Source organism: Centrocercus urophasianus, unplaced genomic scaffold (genome assembly GCF_019232065.1).
Source record: "Centrocercus urophasianus isolate 14NV4802_14NV808 unplaced genomic scaffold, USGS_Curo_1.0 seq_2, whole genome shotgun sequence".
Classification (NCBI taxonomy): Eukaryota; Metazoa; Chordata; class Aves; order Galliformes; family Phasianidae; genus Centrocercus; species Centrocercus urophasianus.
In genome coordinates, this window is record NW_024884755.1 from 11,644,414 (window position 1) to 11,666,021 (window position 21,608).

Consider the following 21,608-nt stretch of genomic DNA (forward strand, 5'->3'; position numbering starts at 1 on the left):
CTGTGCAGAACCTATTAAGATCGTGTTAATGCAAAGCTGTAAAACTTCATAGCAGAGAGACTGTAGTGATCAAAACTAAAAAATTAAAGGGAGAAATTAAGTGCTCAGGATGTTTTTAGTTCATTTCCTGAAAGGCAAATAGGTAGCACACATTGCAGGAGAAAAATTAGCACAACAGGTATTTTAGGTTTACAAAAGAGAAACAGACAGATTCTCACATGCTCCCTGAGGGCTAAACAAGCTGTGCTGCCGCCAGCATTTCCCAACACGGAAACCTGGCCGGGTCCGCAGGAATAGCACTTCAAAAGACCCCATTCAACGGCTTTATTTGCACCTGGATTGCCAGGAAACCAAAGCTTTAAATTTTCTCCTAAATTCCCTTATCTTTAGAGATGACATGGAGTCACCTGACTGTGAAGAAGTCTCCGGTTTTTGAGAGATGGTGTTTTGCTTTTTGCACGTTTCACAATCAACAAAATGCTCAGTACCACCTATTTTTGCCAGTAAAACAAGGCTTGGCAACACTACAAGAAGGCAACTTTATCAGTGCTCAGCAGCATTGGGTAGGTAACCAAAAAGAGCAATTTCTTTGCTAACAGTGGTTTATGAAGATCTGGTGAATCTCTTCTGAATTCTGCATCTTTTCTGAACATGATCAACGTTACTTTTTCACGTTTACAATCCATAATTTCACTGCCACTGCAAGAGAATGAAAGGAATACAAGTGATACAGTTTGGTCACTGATAAGATAAAGATACTTACCTTAAATATGTGTGATAGACAGAAGTTACTGTGCTGCCTCTTGCATACAACTTACTGTCCCCCAGCTTTGAGATGATGGTATGGCAAAGGCCCCAAACAAAAGATACAAAAACACTTATTCAAAAACATTCAAAAGGTTTTCATTTTAATCTTTTCTGTACACCTATTATTTATATCTTAAATTTCTTCATTTTCTGAAGTAAAAATGCTTGGATTTACTGTGTGGTAAGTGAAAAGCAGCAAACCTGTAGTTAAAGCAGCTATGTTTGAACTGAAAAAGAAAACTAGAAAAGCCTGTTCATCAATCCCATTGTCAGTGTCAAGGTGAGGATGCATTTGGGATAGGAGTCTTATACTCCTAAGGAAGATGTAAATGCCCTCATTTCAACACTACGCGACTTTCAGTGCAGGTCACTGGTGGGCAGCCTGTTTTTGCAATAGACTGGTATCTTCCTTTAATTTTAGCAGACATAGCAAAACCCTTATAGCTAGCAAATTTCCTTCTAAAAAAGCAAATTTATATGACAGAAAAAACATTGAACTGACTGTATAAACCCAAAATATCATTAAGAATTTTCACAGAACCTCACATACCATAAGGTTAGCCCTTCCCTTTTCCAAAAACACAGCTTGCTTGTACAAATTTCCCCCAAATAACCTTGGTGTTGGGATGTTAGCCATAGACCTGCCTCGTACCTGGTTTGACGGAGACAAAATCCTTAAGAAGGAGTTTTTAAGACTTTTCAAGGCCAAAGAAATCAAGCACACTGTATTTTTCCAAGCATGACATAATCCTGGGTTAGCAGAATTTGCAAAACCTCTTGCATTTAGTTTAAACAAATGAAAATCAACCCATGGATCCCATATACTACCCAAATCATTCATAAAAACTGATGCTTGGGAGGCGATCAACCTCTGTTGGCTACACTGGCTCTTGGATTTACCCCACCTGAAATTCCTTTGGCTGGCAACAGCTCTGATCAGTTCTCATTTTCTGTTTATACTCTCAGTAGAACAGGAAAATAATTACCCATGTACAAGCTTCTTTTCCAAATCTTACGTTGAGCTGAGATTTCTGTAATTGAAATGCTGCAGAAACAGTTGCTCAGATTTCAGCAGCAGACACAGCCCTCAGTTTCCCACTTGGTCCAACAGACCATGATGCAATCAATTCTGAAACCTGGAGGGAACCATAGACCTCAGTAAAACACAATTTGTGCATGGTTTGCTTTTCAAGATACCACATTATCTTTCTTTAAAGATACTATTGCAAGTATTATTCTACTTGTAGCTCTACTACCTCAGGGGATAACAAAAGACACGATCCCCCTGCATAGATCCTATTCCTCATAACAGGAAATTACTGCTGCAGCCAGACTATTTCAGGATCTCAGCCGAGCATCCAGTCCACGTCTCACACTGACTTCTCATACTCTGTGCCCAGTTGCATGTTCTTTCCACGAACTCAATGATGGCTGAGAATGGAAAGGAAAAACAGCTGTACAAAGAGTTTTTCTGAGCCAGTTTACAGGAGCACATAAAGGTGGAACTGTCTCTGAGGGGAATAGACTTTTTAACTTGAAGAGACTCTGTGTAAAAACTGAAATGAACTTTTCACCAAAGGTTGCTTAAGCTTTGAATGGTTCAGTTGTCTGAAAGCAAATGGAATGAGACAGGGAATCAGGAGCCAGAAAACCACCCAGGTGTCTGTGCAGTACAGCAGCTCTGAATTCTGCAAAATGTTTCTTTTCAAACCAAATAATTCAAGAAAAACTGCAGCTTTGTCTTTATGCAGTTCTACTATACTGGTGTGAATAAAGAGCAAAAGCATATTTTAGTCTGGACACAGCTATAAGAGTATGAGTATTTATATTTGTATAGCACATTCTCATACAGAAAGAGGACTAATTTGTCCCAAGAAAAATTACTTTCATATATATGTAACTTTGTTCACTCTCTGGGCCATATGATATTACTCTAACTATGCTTTTAAAAGGAAAATCACAGCTCTAGATGACATTGTTATGCCAGTTTCTAGACCATACACAGAGAATGTATTTACTCTGGAGGGGCTCTAGGCCTCCCATAAGGTTCCGTTTTCTGCTTCCTCACACTAGCACTGGGAGTTTAAATATTCTAAGCAAAATATTTCGGCTTCTCCCTGACTCTTCTGCTCACACGCTGTATACAAGAAGTTAAACTTGCTTTCTTAGTTGTTGTTGATAAGTCCTAAGCTCAAAACAGAGCTTCAGACTGTTCTTTTAGTACTATTCCTAATTTTCTCTACACAATGCAACGTACTTCAATACTTTGAAGCAAACTACTGAAAACAAGTTTTAGAAAATCACTGAATTTATGAAAAGTTTATAAAGTATTAGTTCATGATTAATAGATGTGTACTAGCTATGGAGAATCCAATTAGTTGTTTGGAGGTATCTAAAACAGCTGGTGTAGGTATGTTTTACATTACGAGTGCTGCAGTGATTTTAGAATCTATGTGGTTAGAAAAAAGCCAGTATGCACTCATGTAGTAAAACAGCATGCCTCTAAATCTCAGCTTCCTTTTAATAAAGTAATAAGTCTCTTGCTGTTACAGTTCTAGAAGAAAAACAGTGATAATATGACTAGAATGGAACCAAGGCAGATGGCAAAGAGGGGTCTGGAATCATAGCTTCAGAGTGGCATAAACTTTTCCTGCCTGCACCCATTGCTCAACAATGACTTCAGTGTCAGCATTTTAAACAAACCCTCTTGTTGAAAGTCTGATTTATCCACTAAACTGAGTGAAAGGTGATACTGCTTATAGCAATCCCAATTTAAAGGCACTCCCCAAAAACTCAGTCTCAAGGCAAATTGAAGAGCTCCAAATGCAGACACCTCTCCATAGTCTAGATAGCACTGTCCTGCTTCCAGTATCTTGTACTTTGCTGTGAGCAGTATCTCTTACCCTGGCCATGTACTGAGGATTTGGGAAGTATTGTAAGAGTGTAAAAGATCTTTTGTTCCCCTAACTAGACCCTGCTGATAGCACATAATGTTCTTATTCAGAAGCACAGTAATAACTAGCAGGTATTTATGAACTCTTAATAAAATCATAAATGAACATCTGACAATGTGATATATATACTCTGTGTGTGTGGCTGCCATGTTTACTAAGGGGCAACATCTTTTTTTGTTTCACTGTAAACAAGATCATGACCACTGTCATCATGACCACTTAATCAGCATGGGACAGAGACATGCTACCCCCATCCTGAGGCTGGCGTTACACAAGGCATTTTTGAGCATCCCTTTGCTTTTGCATACCATTATGCTTCAAAGATAGTGTTATCTCTGAAGAAATGGCATTCATCTGTAGCAATCGAAGCACTGTTCAGTGCCCTTAAAGCAACCTGTCTCAGTTGAACCCAAAAAGGAAACAGGAATTTCAGAAGAGACGTGAGAACAAGGGGGCACCTTATGCTGCAGCCAGCTTCAGTATTAAACACATTTCGTAAGCAAGGAGCACAGCCAACCCTGTCACTACACTTTTATAAAACTGACCTCAGTCAGCCCTGACTGTGATGTGTCTGTGTGACTTGCTCTCAAAGCTGCTGAAGAGAATCTCTTGAAGATTTTTGTGAAGTTCTTTAAAGGAGAGATGGCACAAACTGGACTTATGATTTTTCTACTCATAAGCATATTGCTGCTGGATCAGACCATCAGCCAGGCTTCCAAAGTCAAAGCTAGGAAGCACAGCAAACGTAGAGTGAAAGGTACTGGGTTTTAACTGGGAGAAGGGATAGAGATTTATAGACTGTGCAAGGTTACTACGTACTTAACATTGTGTGAGTAAGAAAGTAGCACTAGTCAATTGTTTATTAACTAATGATAGTCAAGTCTATATTATGCCTGTCTTTCAAATATTTTTATGTGAGTTAGTAAAGCCATGAATGATGTGCTAGAATTAATTATAGAAATAAAGCTGCATTGCTTTTAAAAAATATCTTGCTCTTTTATGGCTGTTCATCTCTGTTAACAGCTAACATTATTTATGATACAAAGGTAAAGCTGAGAAGACTCCAGCCAATCATTCCTAGTTACACAGTTATATTGATTAAGAGCAGAAAAATGGAAATTCACGTACATTTGATGGAAAAGAGCAGAATAAAACATTAAGTCTTCAAGGGTTATTGTTCAGGTTTTTGTCCTTTTCCTAATTTTAACAAAATGTCTGTGTAATATTTGTGGGATACTATTTGTATGAGCAATATGGTGAAATTGCAAGTCAAATTAATAAAAAAGAATTTCCAAAAGAAGGATTAAATTCCCAGAGCAAAGATTACAAAGCAAATACAGAACCACTGACTGTTTGGAAAGGTCTGTGTACTTAATTTAAGGGCTTATTTCTAGTAGAAGTGTGCGTGATGGAGGTTACACTAATGGCAAATATTTAAGCTCCTTGTCAGTGGAAAATATGGAGCCTTGATAAAGTCACTGTACAGCACAGTTATACTGCTTTGGAGCTATAGACTTACATATTTTTATTTTTCCCTTTGAATCTTTTCAGTTCTTAGCTTGATATACCCTTGTGCTGCCAGCACATTTTTCTGTCTGCTTTCCACTGATAACTTCTGCATTTGAAACAGTTTGTCAAAATAATGGGTGTTCTGAGGATAAGTTACCCAAAATTATGAAATTCAGGATGTGGGTGCAAAAAAAAAAAAAAAAAGATCTGCATAAATAAGTGTGCTACTACTAAATAAATAAATAAATCAATAGTCCCAGGAGCTCATCTGTTCTGCTTTTTACCTCTTCCAAAGCAGAGAAGGGTCATGGAGAGACTACTGGGAACTGGGAGTCATAGGGAAGAACACGGACTGGGAGTCCTGCCATGGGGAACATAAAGGACAGCTGAGGTCAATCCCCTCTGATTAGGGAGTGTGGAGAAGGGACAAGCTTTCTGGGGTGGAGCTGGAGGATTAGGTGATGTAACATGATCTGTAGGAACTGTGGCTTTGTTAGTTCTGCTGCTTGTGAAAGAGCCTATTTATTCCTCCTGCTCATTACTGCGGCTTCTGGAAGGTTTGCTTACCACTGCAATCAAACTGTAAACTTGTGTAATGGAATCCTGTCTGCTATCTGTTTGATTGTGGTGGGCCATTAGAATGATTAAGAGGAAAAATATGCAAAAGAGAGCATGAAAAAAGAATTATTATGTGCAATTTAGCATCCTTTCTTATCTCATCATCTTTTTGGTACTTTTGTCAGTGTCACAAAATGGTGACATGGGCTGAATGCGGGTGACTCGAATCATCAATGGGGAGGAAGGCTCCCCCTGGGGAGTGGAGATTGTAGCTCAGCAAGCTCGTCTGCATGCATTTAGACATCAAACTTAGATTGTATGGGCTATCCCTCGCTGTGTTAAAAAGAAAGCCTTGTAAAACTTATGTGTACACAGAATCTTCTGTCCTGCTTTTGTTTTTATGACATATATATATATACAGACATGTACACGTACACCCACACACCACAGCATACAGGTTCAAATGTAAACAGGCAAATTTTGCTATAAACTAGAGATGGGCAGCTAGAATACTGATGCTTTAAAATGGCAAAATATGTCTTGGCAATGCAGAAACTCAACAGTTGTTAAAATGAAAAAAATAACTTTTTTGCATGCATACCTGCTTATTTCTCTGTATTTCTTTCATTAAAGAAAAAGATGACCTCAAGACCCAGATTGACAAGTTGTGGAGAGAAGTAAATGCTCTCAAAGAAATGCAAGCACTTCAATCAGGTAAAGCAGCTTATACTGATCAGTGGCATCCAAAAGTTACCACTGCCTTCCCTCTCACACTCTTCAGTCTCACTCATCTTTTTAAAGGTGATTTGAGACTGATGAATATGGCTTCTTAGAGCACAGTATGATACAGCTATACTGATGAAACAAGAATTGAAGAAAGTATTTGGGCAAAAGCAAGTATGAACTAGTGGTACACATGTGGTGATTCTTCACTAAGAGCAATAATTTTTCTGGAGCAAGAACTACCGTTGTCTTTGCTATGCACAACCTCTAGCTGTGATTCTTGTGCATGTTAGGTGTAATCAGACATAGGCACAGCTGCTGGGTTTCAGAGCTTAAATGGTCAATAAGTTGGGTTCACAGCTTGGATACGAACACGGGCTAACTATTAAAACAAAAACAGTCACTGTAAAGGCTGAGAATATATATATATAAAAAAAGGATAAGCTTAAAGGACTGAGCCATCCTAAATGGCGGGGACTGCAACATTCAGATGTGAATGTTACTCTAAAACCTCAAAGTAGTATTCACTGAGAGTCCAGAAATATTCTGTATCAACACGCAGTCCTTTAAATACTTCAATAGTTAGATGGAAATTTCCAAGCAAAATAAGGATAAATATGTGCACGCTTACTAGACAGTTCTTCTTTTTCACAGCTGTTGACACAAAACCTGACATTTAAACATATTCAAGAGGACTCTACAGAGGAAATGACATCATTCACATGAAACAGAACATATTTTGCTTAGGGATGGTAATATGCGGGTTTGTCTTGTTTTGCATCCTGGGAAGCACTGAGCTTTTTGAGCTTTACTAAATATTTTTCTTTTAAATTTCTCATAAGAGGACTATAGAAATTTCTTAAAAGAGGAAACCTGTGCTAGACAAGTAACTCTTGTTTAAAAGTAGTTCTTGTATTTCTTCCAGAAGAAGCTTGAGAGTAAGCAAGCAGTGGCTTAGAAATGAAACCAGAGGCAGGAGATCTGCTATCCTCAAAACTTATTTTGCATTCTATTCTAAATTCAGAACCCACACTGATCAAATGGATTCCAAATTTGGCAAAAAAGAGACCTATCACCCCTCTAGCTCTGACTGCATTTGTTAATGGCTTTATGATAGTTTAAAAAGTAACTCTTTTTTTAGTTTATAAGAGCTTTCAAGACATTCTGATTCCTTCTTTTTCTTTTTAAATTTCCTAGTTTTCCTTTCTACATACTGTGAAATGTTGCCATATGCCATTTAGCAGCATGAACTTTCTCCCTAAAGAGGAATAGTCTCCATCATTACTGCAGAATTGTTGAAATAGATTAAGTCTCTCTGATTTTCCCATGAATATAAATTTGTTGAAGAATTCAAAATTTAGCAAGTACTCTAATTACTTTTCTTTGACCACTGTCTAGTTTAGCACTTGGAAATGATGACGTTTGAAGGATAAATCCCAGCATAAAAAGATGATCTTGAAAATGCAGCTAAGGAATGCAATGACTGCTAGAACTGGAGATGCTAAAGAACTGAGGCATGTAGGATTTGGTCCAGAGTGAATTTCCATATCCTGTTGATCAGATGCATCATTACTTTTTTTTTTTTTTTACTAGATCAGATGACAGGAATTAGAAACAGACTATAGAAAACATCAGGACAGAAGATGTTCATATTGTTTCATGACTGTTCTTATTTAAGTGCAAGATGAGTTTAAGCAATAAATGAAATGGACTGGAAGCAGGCAGATGCAAGATTCCAAAAATAAGTATTTTAGTAGTCTATTGAAGCCCTTTGCTACCTTTCTCAACTTAGAAGAAATACTCCTATGAGGTGGGTTCTGTTCTTGTAAGTACTTTTCTTGGGAGAGGCAGTTGTTAACATACGTGCATTAGGAGAGCTGGAAAGTGAAGCTTGAAGATTGGCTCCTGCAAGCCTGCCCGCACAGTTTGGGCTGGAAGGACTCTGAGAGCAGTTCTGCAAGGCAATTCCAGTTGCAGAGCAGATGCCAAATTCATGTTTCAGTACGCTTGTACTTTACATCAAGACTTCCCTGATATGTTCCAGAAGAACTAAGTCCAAACAGATTTTAAATGCAGATGCTTATGTTACTTGGTTCAGATTGTCACGCAAACTCAGTATGCTTTTTAGAAAGTTTTAATAGATCTAAGTCACTTTACAACATTTGAGTTTGAAGGGATACACTTTGCTGGAAAGATCAGAAATTAAGAACTAAAGAGGTGAATGCCCTCTTCTCTGCAGGTGGGAATATACTTTTATCAATCACTGAGAGAGAGATTTGCATTATGATTTTCAAATCAATATTTTTCTGACAAGCAGGACATATTTAAAATAGCATTTCTAGCATTTCCTTGCTATGAAATAGGCCTAATAAATGCATAACGCTTTACTCTGGAACTTGAATACCACCAATATGAAAAGACCTTTGATCTGCCTGTTTAGTATAAAGCCAAGTATAGATTTCCTAACAATTAACTCACATCTGCCTACACTATGAACATCCATACCTACCCATTCCACCAGTTTTAAGAGATGAAATAAGGTAAGACATGTTAAAAGAGGACTGTTTACAGAAACCAGTGATAAGACATACTGACAACAGGCCTGGGTTATATTTTATTGTTCAGAAGTAGCCAAATTAAATTAAAAAAACCCAAACTCAAATAAAAAAAACACGCAAACCTAAATTAAAGTAGGAATCTGAGGCTTAAATCATGCTTCAGGTTCATCAAAGTAAATACAGGAAAGATTTTCCAAAGTACCTTATGGTGTTAAGACACAACTTTATCTATCCATTCTCTTAAGTGTCTTTTCTGCAGTAGCCCTAAGAGCATGCTCATCTTTTGGCCAACTCTTACACCCCACAGGACCCCACAGTGTGTCTGTGAGCCATCTAGACTTCCTAAAGGCACTCTGGCATGTTGGCTGCATGCAAGATACTACACAAACAGGAGTAGCAGACCCACTCTTCAGGTGCAAGATCTTTTCACTTGCTGAGCAACTGAATGCTTAACCACCAAGACACCTTTAGAAAATCACCGCTTTAGGAAACATCATTTAAAGCTCAAGCTTTTACTAAATTTGCAAACTAATATCTATTCACAGTCTGTCTTCGAGGGACAAAGGCCCATAAGAAGTGCTACCTCATATCAGAAGGCACCAAGCATTTTCATGAAGCCAATGAAGACTGCATAGCCAAGGGAGGGACACTGGCTATCCCAAGAAATAGCGATGAAACAAATACTCTCCGAGACTATGGCAAGAACAGTATGCCTGGAGGGTCTGAGTTCTGGCTAGGTGTCAATGACATGGTAAATGAAGGAAAGTTTGTTGATGTTAATGGCATGGCTCTACAGTACTTCAATTGGGATCATGCCCAGCCAAACGGGGGGAAGCGTGAAAATTGTGTCTTCTCTTCAACACAAGGCAAGTGGGTGGATGAGGTCTGCCGTACTGCCAAAAGATATATTTGTGAATTTCTGATCCCATAATTCCATACACAAGTGATCATGACCGCATTTTGGGTTATTAACATGCCATCTTTTCTTGTTAGCAGCCCCTCCCACTTAGACAGTGGTGAGTTAAAAATATCCATCTGTTGCATTATACTCGCTCTTTCCTGAAACAGAATTTTTCTTCATTAATTTATTTTCTACTCAGATGCTTAAAATGTTATGTGTAGTGAGTGCTCTCATCATGTACAGGAATACATGCTATGTTTTGACCTATATTGCATCGTATTTTGCCATATTCTTTCAGCCTGATGTTCAGGTTACTGGGGTTCACTTTCATTTCTGCACATCTTCATGGTAGAAAGGTTTTTACTTGATCTCACATCTCTAGTGAATTTATTGAAAGTATACAAGAAGATTGCTGTGTGGAGACACGTTCTAACAGAAGATGTAGGGCTCTTCTCTGTTCCAGTGCTTAAGGAACATATTGGGGTTTATCCTGGGAAAACGGCCATCCTCCTTACAGAGTGTAACAGGATGGATTTGTGACCAAGACTTTTACCTATGAGATAGGAAAGATAAAAAGGAAATCTGATGATAATTTTTAAAGCACACAGAGTTAAATAAGATACACTGCTACAAAATGGGGGAAGTAGCTATTATAAATATCAGGTCTAAGCATGGTTGTTTCTAAATGTCTCAATTATGGTTAAATATTAGATATCACTTGCAGCATTTCTGTAGAAGAAACCAACCTGGGACTTGATCATGGTGCTAGCATGTAATCCCTTAGAAAGATGTGCAAATGCCTCTCCTGCTGGATCAGAATGAGGCTTTATTATTCAGGCATGAATGGAGAGGAAGGGTTCCCTCTCAGGCACAACATACCCCCTCAATCTCCTCCCTCCATATTGTGCGTAGCATGCCTTGCTGGCACAGATGAGTGGGGCCAAACCATCACTCACTGAGCCATGTGCAGATTTTTCCATTTGATACCCAACATTTGAGCTAGCTATTTTTTGCTATTCTTAACATCACAATACATATTTGCCTTCACGTTATAAACTGCAGTTTCTCCATCATGTAAAGGAATTTCAATAAATGATTTAAATGTATTGTTGCTTGGAGGCTAATTTCTACTTTTTCTCTTTTAATTGTGCAAGATTTTCTTAAATTGTGCAATAAATTTGCAATTACTGATATTTAAATGTAGTAGTGTTTTTAAGAGCTTTAGCATACATGCAAAGGCCATTATTTTCAAGTGCTTTCTTGAGGATTCATAAGAACTTTGGGTGTTGTATACCACATCTTCACTGTACATACATGCCACAAGACAAAATCCCTACTTGCCTGAGTATCATATAAGATGCAAGCACTCTGTGCAGCCCTGTAATATGTATTGCAATTAATACAATTTGCCAGCATGTAGGCCTAATTCTGAGTTGTCTTACTTGGATCCCTAGTTAAATAAAGGAGCAAAAAGTCCCCAAAATTTTCTATCAGAATCTACCAACTGTGGTTAGGAAGCAATATTCCCGTTACCTATTTTGTAACACAATTAGAAGTTTGCAGTCATTTCCTATGGCTTCTTTACCTCTGCCTGAAATAGTGTGTTATCTGAGCATATCCCTACAGCTACAAGCAAATTGCAAGTTCAGTGCAAATTCAAAAACCTTCTTACTGCAAACAACTATCAAAGTTCGATGAGTTTATAAATTGATAATCAATATTAAGATTCACAGCAGAACTCCTGATTAAATAAGTAATAACGGCAGAGATGAAGTAAACTGGAAAATGACAGAAAAAAATCTGATGTGGCTGGAGATGGAAAGGAAATGGTAGGATGATGAAAATCTCTTGGAAAGGCCTGCAGTGGCAGCAAGACAAACAGAAAAGAAAGTAGAAACATAGCAGGGAGAAAAACTTTGAAAAAGTTTGATGAGGTCCTATCAAATCAACCACCACTACCTCCTGTCTCAGTGCACCTGTGTGAAGGGAGCTCAGAGCAAGGATAAGTATCTGCTGCAAGGTGGGCTGGCTCTGACCCACCAGTTCTCTGCACAAGTTCTTATCACCATCCTTCTCTGTGTTTCCTTTTTCTGGATAACACTCAGTACTACTTGTGTTTTCCATTTGAGTAGATTGGGCTTCCTTCTCTAGTCTTTTGTCTACCTAGTCTCTTCCAATTAGTTTTTTTTAAATCCTCTGAGGTCTCCCGGTGATGTTTTCACTGCAAGTTCCAGCTCTGAGTTCTTCATCTCCTCACCAAGTTGTGCAACAGGACATAACTGCTACTTTCAGGTATGTGACTGCAAATCAACTCCGGAAAAAGCTGCAACACTCCCACCCAGTGGTACAGCAGCAGAACGCAGAACACAAGTCTGAAGCGCCATTTAAATGGCATTTACTGTACAAAACACTGCTTTCAGTTCCTTCCAGTTATTTTCTAATAATGTTTGCAGGAAAATAGAAATTTTTTTTTAAAGACTTAATATTAATTTTCAGAAGTGCTTGTCACTAAAGCTAGACATACATTATTTATATATCTGATGACAAGTATTAGCAAATGTCCATTTTGGGCAGAAAAAAAATAAGACTTTATTGAATTCCAGGTATGTTATAGATTCTGCCTTGACAGCATAGCTGTCTTGCTACAGAGCTGCATCGCTTTGCTTCTGTCATATGTATTTCAGCACATAGTAATGTGAGCTTACACACACAAATGTAACCATAGCCCTTTTACTTACTAATATTTCCTCCCTCTTTCTCCCACCTTTTTCTCTTGATTTTTCCTGCTGCCATTTATTTTTCTCCATACATTATTCTTTTCCACAGTCCTCATACATACTTATCAACCCCTCTGGGCAAGAAAATTCTCTAGGACGCAGAAGTCTGCTTCTGTGTATTTAAAATTATATCAGTTAAGGCTACCCGCTATGCCTTCACCGCTTGTCAGTTCCTGCTCTGAAATCTCCACCGAGGGAGCGGATCTCCCGTCTGAACTGTCAGGAGCAAGCAGCGGGTGTGGTGCAACAGAGGGATTTTCGGGGCAATGTGCTGCTCGCAGGATCCGGCCCGGCGCAGCCCGCGCATCCAGCGCTTACAGCTGCCCTCTCAGCTTCAGCACCGGGCGCCGGCGGACAGCGCCGTCCCGGGGCGGCTGCCGAAGTGCTGCGGTCTGCCCCGGGATGGCGCTGTCCGCCAGCGCCCCGTGCTGAAGCTGCGGGGGCAGCTGGTGAGCGCCTCGTGCAGAGGAGGTCCTCCAAGCGGGGAAAACTGCCTCTGACTGCATGGCAGAGGCTCTGCGGGGTTCTGCCCCAGATCGTCCGGGAGCAGGACTGCAAAACTTGTCCCTGGGTCTCCCTTTGGAGAATTCACGCCCTAGCTCTGCTCCTGAATGAGGGCTGCATCTTCTACACCTTTGAAATACATGCAATTTATGATTGTTTTATATAAATTCAGTGTTTTGATTTTTGATTTTTTTCTTAAGTTATCACGTATGCCAGGAGTTTTGCTCTTTTGTGAGATGTTTAAGTCATCTAGAAAATCGGTTGAAACAGATATTTTTTTGTATCACTTGCACTGTAAATAAAAAGATATTTACCACATATTAATTATATATTTAGGAAAATCTGTCTCAGCTGGTCATGCTTTTGGAAGGCTGGAGTGCAAAAATAATGATAGGAGGAGAAGAAGAGATGAGGGACTATCAAAAAAGGAGAGAGAAAGGATTAAAAGCACAAGCTTTTTTCTTAGGGTAGAATCAAGCTTTAACCAGTAGTGCCCAACAGCAGCAGAACTAACCCTTTGTAGAACATGACTGATTTGTTAAAATTTTACCTATATGTAATCAGAGTTGCCTCTTCTAACTTGCAATATTATCATGTTCTTGTTTTCAGGTCCTTCTTGCATACATGGTAAAACAAAGCTCCTATTCAGAATAGTTTACTGTTTGGATTAAAAAAAGAAAGATTACAAACCCCATTTTACATAGGAGAAGATGAAGCATAAGGAAATTAAGGATTGAAATTAAGCATTGCTTAATAGAGTCCTCATGCCAAAAGTACCCTCTCTTCCAATAGAGACCCTGAATTTTCCTCCAAAAAAAAAAAAAAAAAAAAGGCCACATCATGTCAACTTTATTTTTGATTCTTGAATCAGATAATGCTACGCTTAGCATTCAATTAACAAATACTGTACTTCATATTTACTTCAGAACATCTAGAGTAATTATGTTAGCATGTGCTATATGATTAGTACAGCAAGTGAGTTACTGTTGAACTGCTCTGTAAATCTAACATACTGTTAAACAAATTATCATTTTATAGATTTAGCTGAGCACTCAATTTGAGCTAGCTAAAGCAGTGTGAAAAGCAGCAAGATTAAAAGCATGAAGCAGAACATGGCCAGTACCTAATTAAGCAGGGAACAATATGGTGAAATGAAAATGTGGATAATGCATGTGAATTTATTATAGGAAACCTGTTCAAATTTGACAGGACACTATTTCAGTTAATTTCCATTCAAGACTGAGTTATTTGTCTTTGTTCAAATACATTTTATTTTGTATACTTACAATGTTATGATTTTAAATAGTTAGAGAAGTGGAACGAAAAGAAAACAACTTCTGTTTCACTCCAAATATATTTCATACGCACTACACAAAGTTAAACCATTCCATATAAAAATATGGCTACTGTAAAGATTTAAGATTTTTAGTTAGTAAATGACAGGAGTTAAGCAAATAGATTCCTCTGCTACTTTCATCTCACCTGGTTAGAAGTAACACCCACATTGAAGTCAAACTTAAATGTTAAGACATATACCAGAGCAATACACTAAAATGCTGAAAACAAACTAGTATTGCTAGTAATTTTTTTTCTGAGCATTCAACTCTAAAAATAAAAAGAAAAAACAAACAAAGAAATAAAAAGAATTAGAACTGAGAACCATTTTGGTTTTGGTTACTAGAACCATTTTGGCAATGCTGGTATTATTTGTTCTGAATAACATCAGATTTTTTCTTGAAAGCCTCTGAACTCATCAATATTTTCGATGGGCACAAGCGTAAGTTGCCTCACTGGCCTCAACAGCCAGGTAACCCAAGAACAGACGAAAGGCTGACAAACGAGTTGTTTGCCCTCTGTGCACTAATGGTGCTGCTGTATGAAGTTTGTGATAGAGATCATATACTTCTAAGAAAGCACTGCTCCATGCATCCTGCCTACTCCATAGTCTGTTGGTGAAATAAAGTCTTGGAATTGTTGGAAGCAGCCTATCACTAGTTTATTCTATATCAGTTGTGTAATATTGCAAATCACAAATTTGTAAAATCTGGTAATCTCTATGGGAATTACTTATGAAGGCTAGTGTGCACTGAAAGGAAGACAAGTCAAGGTACACAAGAATAGGAACTGGAAAAGAGCCAGCTCCCAGTGGACAAAAAGACATGGTGCCAAAGTAAATCTATGAATCAACAGTGACTGAAAACAAAAATAAGAGGAAAGGAGTTGAATATATACTTATCACTTTATTTTCTTCCTCATTTGATTTTTATATGTTGAATCTGTAAAGCTGTCTAAGGTTTTTACGTTATAGGGAGCAGATGACCCATATACTGAGAGATAATACATGTGGTAACATCTTATGTGTTACCTGCAACCATCTGATATCTTCTTTTGCTGATTAAAAGACAGCACTAACTAAGAATATTGCATACTAAAAATCAGTGCTTACAACATTGACATCTTCCTAAAGAATTGTCTAGAGCGTTTAGTCTGGACATAGAATCTTTCAAACTAAGTCTAATATTCTTGTTTCTGTTTTCTTGTAATTCTTTCTAAAATAATGCAAGAGATGGGACTACATTTCCACAGGTTTTTCTGCTGGTACGTGCGTTATAAAGAATGTGAGCTCCTTTTTGCATGTATAATCACATAAACATTCTTTTAAAATTAGTTTTCAGATTATTTTGTAGGGGACCATGTATCTTGAGAATGGGAAAAAAAAAAAAAAAAAAAAAAAAAGCCTTTAGCAGTGGATGGATTTGTGGAGAATCCACTTCCGTTTTTGGGATTAGGCCAGATTACATTGTGGAATAGAGGTAATGTAGTGGAAATGCCAAGTCATGGCCTGAAACAGTGACTGAGCACCTGGTGGGAAGGGAAGGCCAACCCAGGGAAGATCAGGTGCATGCAATGCATCTGAGTGACTGGAAGGTTTGGAGCCAGGATCCACCCCTTCCCAGACCTCATTTAAGGGTTGGCAGTGGAGGTGCAGGTATCTTTTGCTGGAGATTCTTGCCTATGTGAAGCTTTCTGAAGGTAAGTAGCTCTTTTCCTTCATTTCTGTATCTTTGGCTGCTGCATTTGGGCTTGTTTGCATTTGCAGTAGCTGTATACTATGTCACCCTGCCATTATCGTCCCACTATAGCGTTGTAAGTAATAAAGAGAGCAGCTTTGGCTTTTTCCATACTTTTCTATGCTCTTTTCAAAATAAACTGTGTTTCTATAATACTATTAGTTTTCCTACAGTATTTTTGCTGGTATGTTGCAGTTAAGTAACATCCACTGGATTCTGGCACAGCAGGGATCCTCGGAGATTTAATGAAACCCTTATTCATCCAAAGGAAAGCTTTGCTGCCATTTTTCAGTTTTTTTTTTTTTTTTTTTTTAATCCAGTTTTTTCTGTTTTCCAGTAGACGTCCTGCTGAAACTCTACTAGTGCTGAATTAAAATTAGTTTCTTAGCAAACAAACTCTATCTGCATGCATGTGCACATGTAGATAACACCCAAGACTGGAATCTTAGTCCATAAGTGCACTTCTACTATGAGTTAGTAAACTGTTAATAGCCCCTTACATGAGTAGTGTGTACCATATACCACTACCTCAACCTGAATCACTGATAACTTTCCAGATATAAGAAGGTAGCATGCAAAAATAGCCTCTTCACCTTTCTAAAAGAAATCTCACAAGTAGTCCTATGCATGTGACCAAATCATTAAGGAAAAATGAAAAAGGCATATGCTTATAAGAATAATAAAATATAATAAATTCATATGAACTAATATGGCACTGAAAATACTCCTTTTGTAAAGGGCCTGGCAGTCAAAGTTTTTTTTTTTTTTTTTTTTTTTTTCAGGATTGTAGGTGGCCCTTTGTTTTAAGAAAGGTTGAGAAGTACTCTAAAAACATCAAAAGAGTTCTCATAGTTAAGAACAATTTATTGGTTGGCTGGTCCATGTAATAGTTGTTTATTGTCATACATTAATCACACTGTAACCTTTAACAAATTTTTTATAAGTGTTAATTAATAAAAAACATCTTTTTGTTAGTGTGCTGTCAGTATTATTAATCTGTTCTTAATATCATGAATGACATATAGCCCCAATAGTCTCATTCTGTTTCTTGGCAAGGAGCAATAAGTAGGAGTGAATAGGCAAGGTTAAATATGAAACATTGATTAGAAGGAAATGATTACCATATGAATTGGGTAATTCTACTGAAATACTAAGGGAAGGTGATAAGAATAGAATGTTCTGGAGATTCTGCCAGTTTTCTTTCCCGTGCATTGCATTAGTAGCACTGCAGTGTTAATCCATTCAGTCATCGAAAGAAAAGAAGAAAAAAAGCCACTGGTGAATAGGCAGGGAAATGTCAAGCTTTACGCAAGATGCAGATGTTCTTCATTATGCAGTGTACAAAGACTCTGAGAAAGGAGCTCATTAGTAGTGCTGGGTGAAAAATGTATTGTCTGGTTTTGTGGTCAAACCAAAAAATCAGGAGGGGGAAAAGTGACTAAACTCAGCCAAAAGTTTTGAGTGTTGGCATTCTTTTCCTTGGAGGGAAGAAAGGAATTGGGTGTAGGAAGGGGGAAAAAAACAGTGAAAAATGAAAAGTTGACCTGCCTTGTAGCAACTGTACCAACTATCCTCTTATAACAGCTGATGAGAACATACACTATTCCGAGTCAGAATGAATATAGTATGTCTATGGAATCAGATGACTGAAGTCACATGTTCCAAGACAGCTAGACATGATTTCCCTTTTCAAAAAATCTATGTAGCATGGAACTATATTTGAACTAACAAGCTCTGCTGAGAGCAACTGTGTGTCTCACGTGCTACAAATGCATGGTTCTTTGGATTGAATCATGAGAAAGTGAGAGCACACCAACTACCATAATCTGTGATTGGTTTACATCTTTCTCAGCAGCAATGTCAGAAAGCATAAAAGGTGATTTTATGCCATTGTTCTTTTGTGATACAGCTTTCTGCACAGACAGTAAGATTTGCTTGAGAAATATTGGAGGGCAAGAACATCTGCTCCTTACTTTTTGCTTCTCCCCACCTTCTGGCTCTGCATAGGTGTCTGTTTTATTGTCAGGAACTAGGAAACTCTTCACATTCTTCTGAGACATCAAGATACAATTAAATTCTATTGAGGAGAAAGAGAACTTCTACTCCCAAATAAATAACATTCGTTACTAGAAGCTAACAAATGGCATGAAAAACATTCAGGAATACGATTGATAGTTGTGAGGACTGAGATCTGCTTTTTAACACTGTTTGCAGTTATGTTTAAGTACTCTGAACACTTGTTGAATGTTTGTTGCAGATCCCCACTGGAGCCTTGTTTCTGGCCTAGGGATGCAAAAGTGTGAAGATTTTTTGAGTTTGTTTTGAGGATTTCGCTTTACCACCAATAATAGAGTAAATGTGAAGAGTTTTGAGTTTGATCAGAGATTTAAAATGCTGGATTCTCTTCAACTGCAGAATAGAGATTCCAGCAGAGAAATACTTTGTGCCAAGAAAAGCAATTTAAACATGAGTAATGAGGGTACATTGTTAAGCATTACTCTTTAAAGATCTATTTTTCATTTTTTAAAGGCTGCACAAGCACAGACTATTTTTGGAAGCAGCCTCCCTGTTGGCCTGTCTTCAAAACCACAGAACATATATTCTCATTCAGAAAGGAAAGGTAAATACCTTAATTCAAATATCTTGTACAATAAAAGCCAGGCTTTCAAGGGAAGTCATGACTGGTGTTTTAAGAGTACATTCAGACTCAAGACTCAAGTTTCAACAGTATTCATCGCTCAATAACTTGCATCCTTCTGAAAATCCATCCACTTGGTGCCGATGTGAGAATTCAGCCATTTGAAATTTTTTCTCTGATACAGACACTTCATTCTGTGAAATGCACTGTTTTCCAGGTCATTATGTAACATTTGATATTAAATTCTATGTATCCATTAATTTGCACTTCCCTGAATGCTTTTGTTCTCATTAGGTCATCGTAATACGAAGTTAGTAGATTAAGTGACTGTGACTGGATTTTTTTTGTTACTAAATTACAGAATCAGTAGAAGTCAGGAATGCAAATGAATATACTGCTAACATTTTAGTGAACTCAGATTGATTTTCAGGCAGAATGAAAATTGGCTGAAGGATCATAAAAAGATAATAGTCCACCAAGGAGAAGTACCCAGTGAAATGCTTCAGGGACATGCATTGGGCCTAATGCTATTTAATTTATTTTATTTAGATGACAAGGCTGGCTCTATGGGACACATTTTCAGCTGTGTGGCTCTGTAGACCATCTAACTTCAAACACAGAAGCATAACTAATGATCAGCACAGTTCTTTTAAGACCAAGTGTTTGTTGTGAGTCTGTGCTGCTGTATTTCTCTTTACCCCTTCTTAACTTTAGTAAGCCTTATATGGAGGCTCGTTTCTATCATGTCTATCCCAACTGGCTAGCCCATTGCAGGCCACATAAGTCCTAAAAATTGCTTTGCCACGATTTTGTTGTTATAGATGGCCTTACAAGAGGATTTGCACAATAACTTTTTTGGAGGTTATGTTCAAATAGGTGAAATTCAGCTGACTTTAGGTAGTTGGCCCCTTTCTCCTGCTTCTGTGGATGTTTTTCTAAGAGGCACAGTATAATTCATGCCAAATGTATGGATAAACTGAGAAGGTTGATAAAGCATTTTTTTAGAACCAAATTCTAAATATTTTGTATGATTGCATGTAGCATGTGTTAAGCAAGAATTCCCACAGTCTCATTAAAAAAATAGCATGTATTACCACAAACCAGGTGTGATGTGCTATGCTGGAATGACTGTTGGAGATCCAGGGAGAGAAGGAAACAAAAGCAGGTTGTTTAAACAGAAAAACAATGCACAATCATTTAAAGGTAACTGAAAGGGAATGTAGCAAGACTTGTAATAAGCTGGACACAAATATCTCATAAGTAAAATGTCACTGTCTATTATCAATAGTTTAAGCAAGATCAGTATCAGCTCAAGATTTCTCAGGGCAAACTTACTGCAATCCATACTGCACTGACATTTCTGGCAGCTTAGTGCTGCTTTTCCTTGAAATAATGCAGCAGTCAGCCAAAGGAAAAAAGAACCATATCTGCTATAATAATTTTATAAAATTTATCAGATAGTGTTTTTTTGTTGTAGGACTTCTGTTTTTTCCCCAACAGTGTCCTATAAGGAATAGAATGTTTTCTTTAGCACAACATCTTTCCCTCTTGATCTTCTCAACCCTGCACTTAAACAATACATTTCTCTCTGTGCTGCTGTAAACTGATGATGCCATCTTCAGTGCTCTGTACTTACAATATGTTGCTTTCACAAATAAGTCAACTCTGGTCATTAATCTGCAAGAACAAGGGAAGGAGCATGTGGCTACTTAGTTATCCTGAGCTGCTGTGTTGAAGGAATTTTAAGAGAACAATTATTAGGAGTGAAGCATTTTTCAAGTGAAATGCGAAAGTTCAATCTAAACAACAGCTGTCTGAACTGCATGCACTGTCCATAGGCTGCATCCACTGTTATGAGTGTGAGGAAGCTCATTAGAAATCAGATAATCACAAGTGATACCTCATTTGTTTCAGGAAGAGTAGTGGTAATTAGTACTTATAAACAGTTATAATTATTGTTCTATCTTCTTTTCATTGTGCTCCATCTCTTTGATTTTTTTTTTTTTTTTTTTTGAGTAGTTACATACAAATCATTTAAATGTTTTTAAATCTCTTACAGTAGAAACTCCACGTTTTAATGTCTGTGGTCAGATATAACATGCATCTTCATTTTAAAATACACTGGTACTTCCCTGTCTCCCACCTCCAGTAATGCTGCACACGCATACTTCAGCATTCCTGTTACTGCTTCAGGTAAAAGCTGGGCTAATGAAAACTGAACCAGATGTTCTCCTATGTCCTCGAGGTCTGATGGTGTCCATATTTAACTTCAGATGTGAGTAGTGTCCCTGAACTCAAGGAACGAGATCGTAAAACCAAGAGTGAATGAAAATGTTTGTTGCGCTACAACATAAGAATTTTATAGATACAGAAACACTTATGACAAAGATTCCAACTCTGCAATTTCTACACTGGTGTTGTTGATAGCTTCCATATGCATAGGTCACTTTTAGAAGACTGTCAAAAAGAAGGCCTATTTGAATCCCTTTACCTATGAAATTATACTAAAAACAATGTTTTTAGATGTAAGAAAGGAGGATGAAATTATTGAAATTTATAAGAATTAACTTGAGTAAAAACATAAGGATTTTAAAAGTTAAACAGTTCT

At 37.7% G+C, this 21,608-nt stretch overlaps 1 protein-coding gene across 1 annotated transcript; it reads left to right on the forward strand.

The window, feature by feature from the left end:
* The first annotated feature begins 4,403 nt into the window (after positions 1–4,403).
* On the forward strand, positions 4,404–10,040 carry CLEC3A (C-type lectin domain family 3 member A). The gene is made up of 3 exons (XM_042821795.1): positions 4,404–4,518; positions 6,462–6,542; positions 9,655–10,040. Exons 1-3 carry the CDS (start codon positions 4,404–4,406, stop codon positions 10,038–10,040), a joined length of 582 nt encoding a protein of 193 aa, XP_042677729.1.
* The last annotated feature ends 11,568 nt before the right edge of the window (positions 10,041–21,608 follow it).

Excerpts from the sequence above, each read along its gene's own strand:
- CLEC3A (XM_042821795.1), top strand. The coding sequence starts at position 4,404 with ATGGCACAAACTGGACTTATGATTTTTCTACTCATAAGCATATTGCTG. Across the intron at positions 4,519-6,461 it reads CAGCAAACGTAGAGTGAAAG|AAAAAGATGACCTCAAGACC; the intron begins GTACTGGGTTTT and ends CTTTCATTAAAG. Across the intron at positions 6,543-9,654 it reads AATGCAAGCACTTCAATCAG|TCTGTCTTCGAGGGACAAAG; the intron begins GTAAAGCAGCTT and ends ATCTATTCACAG.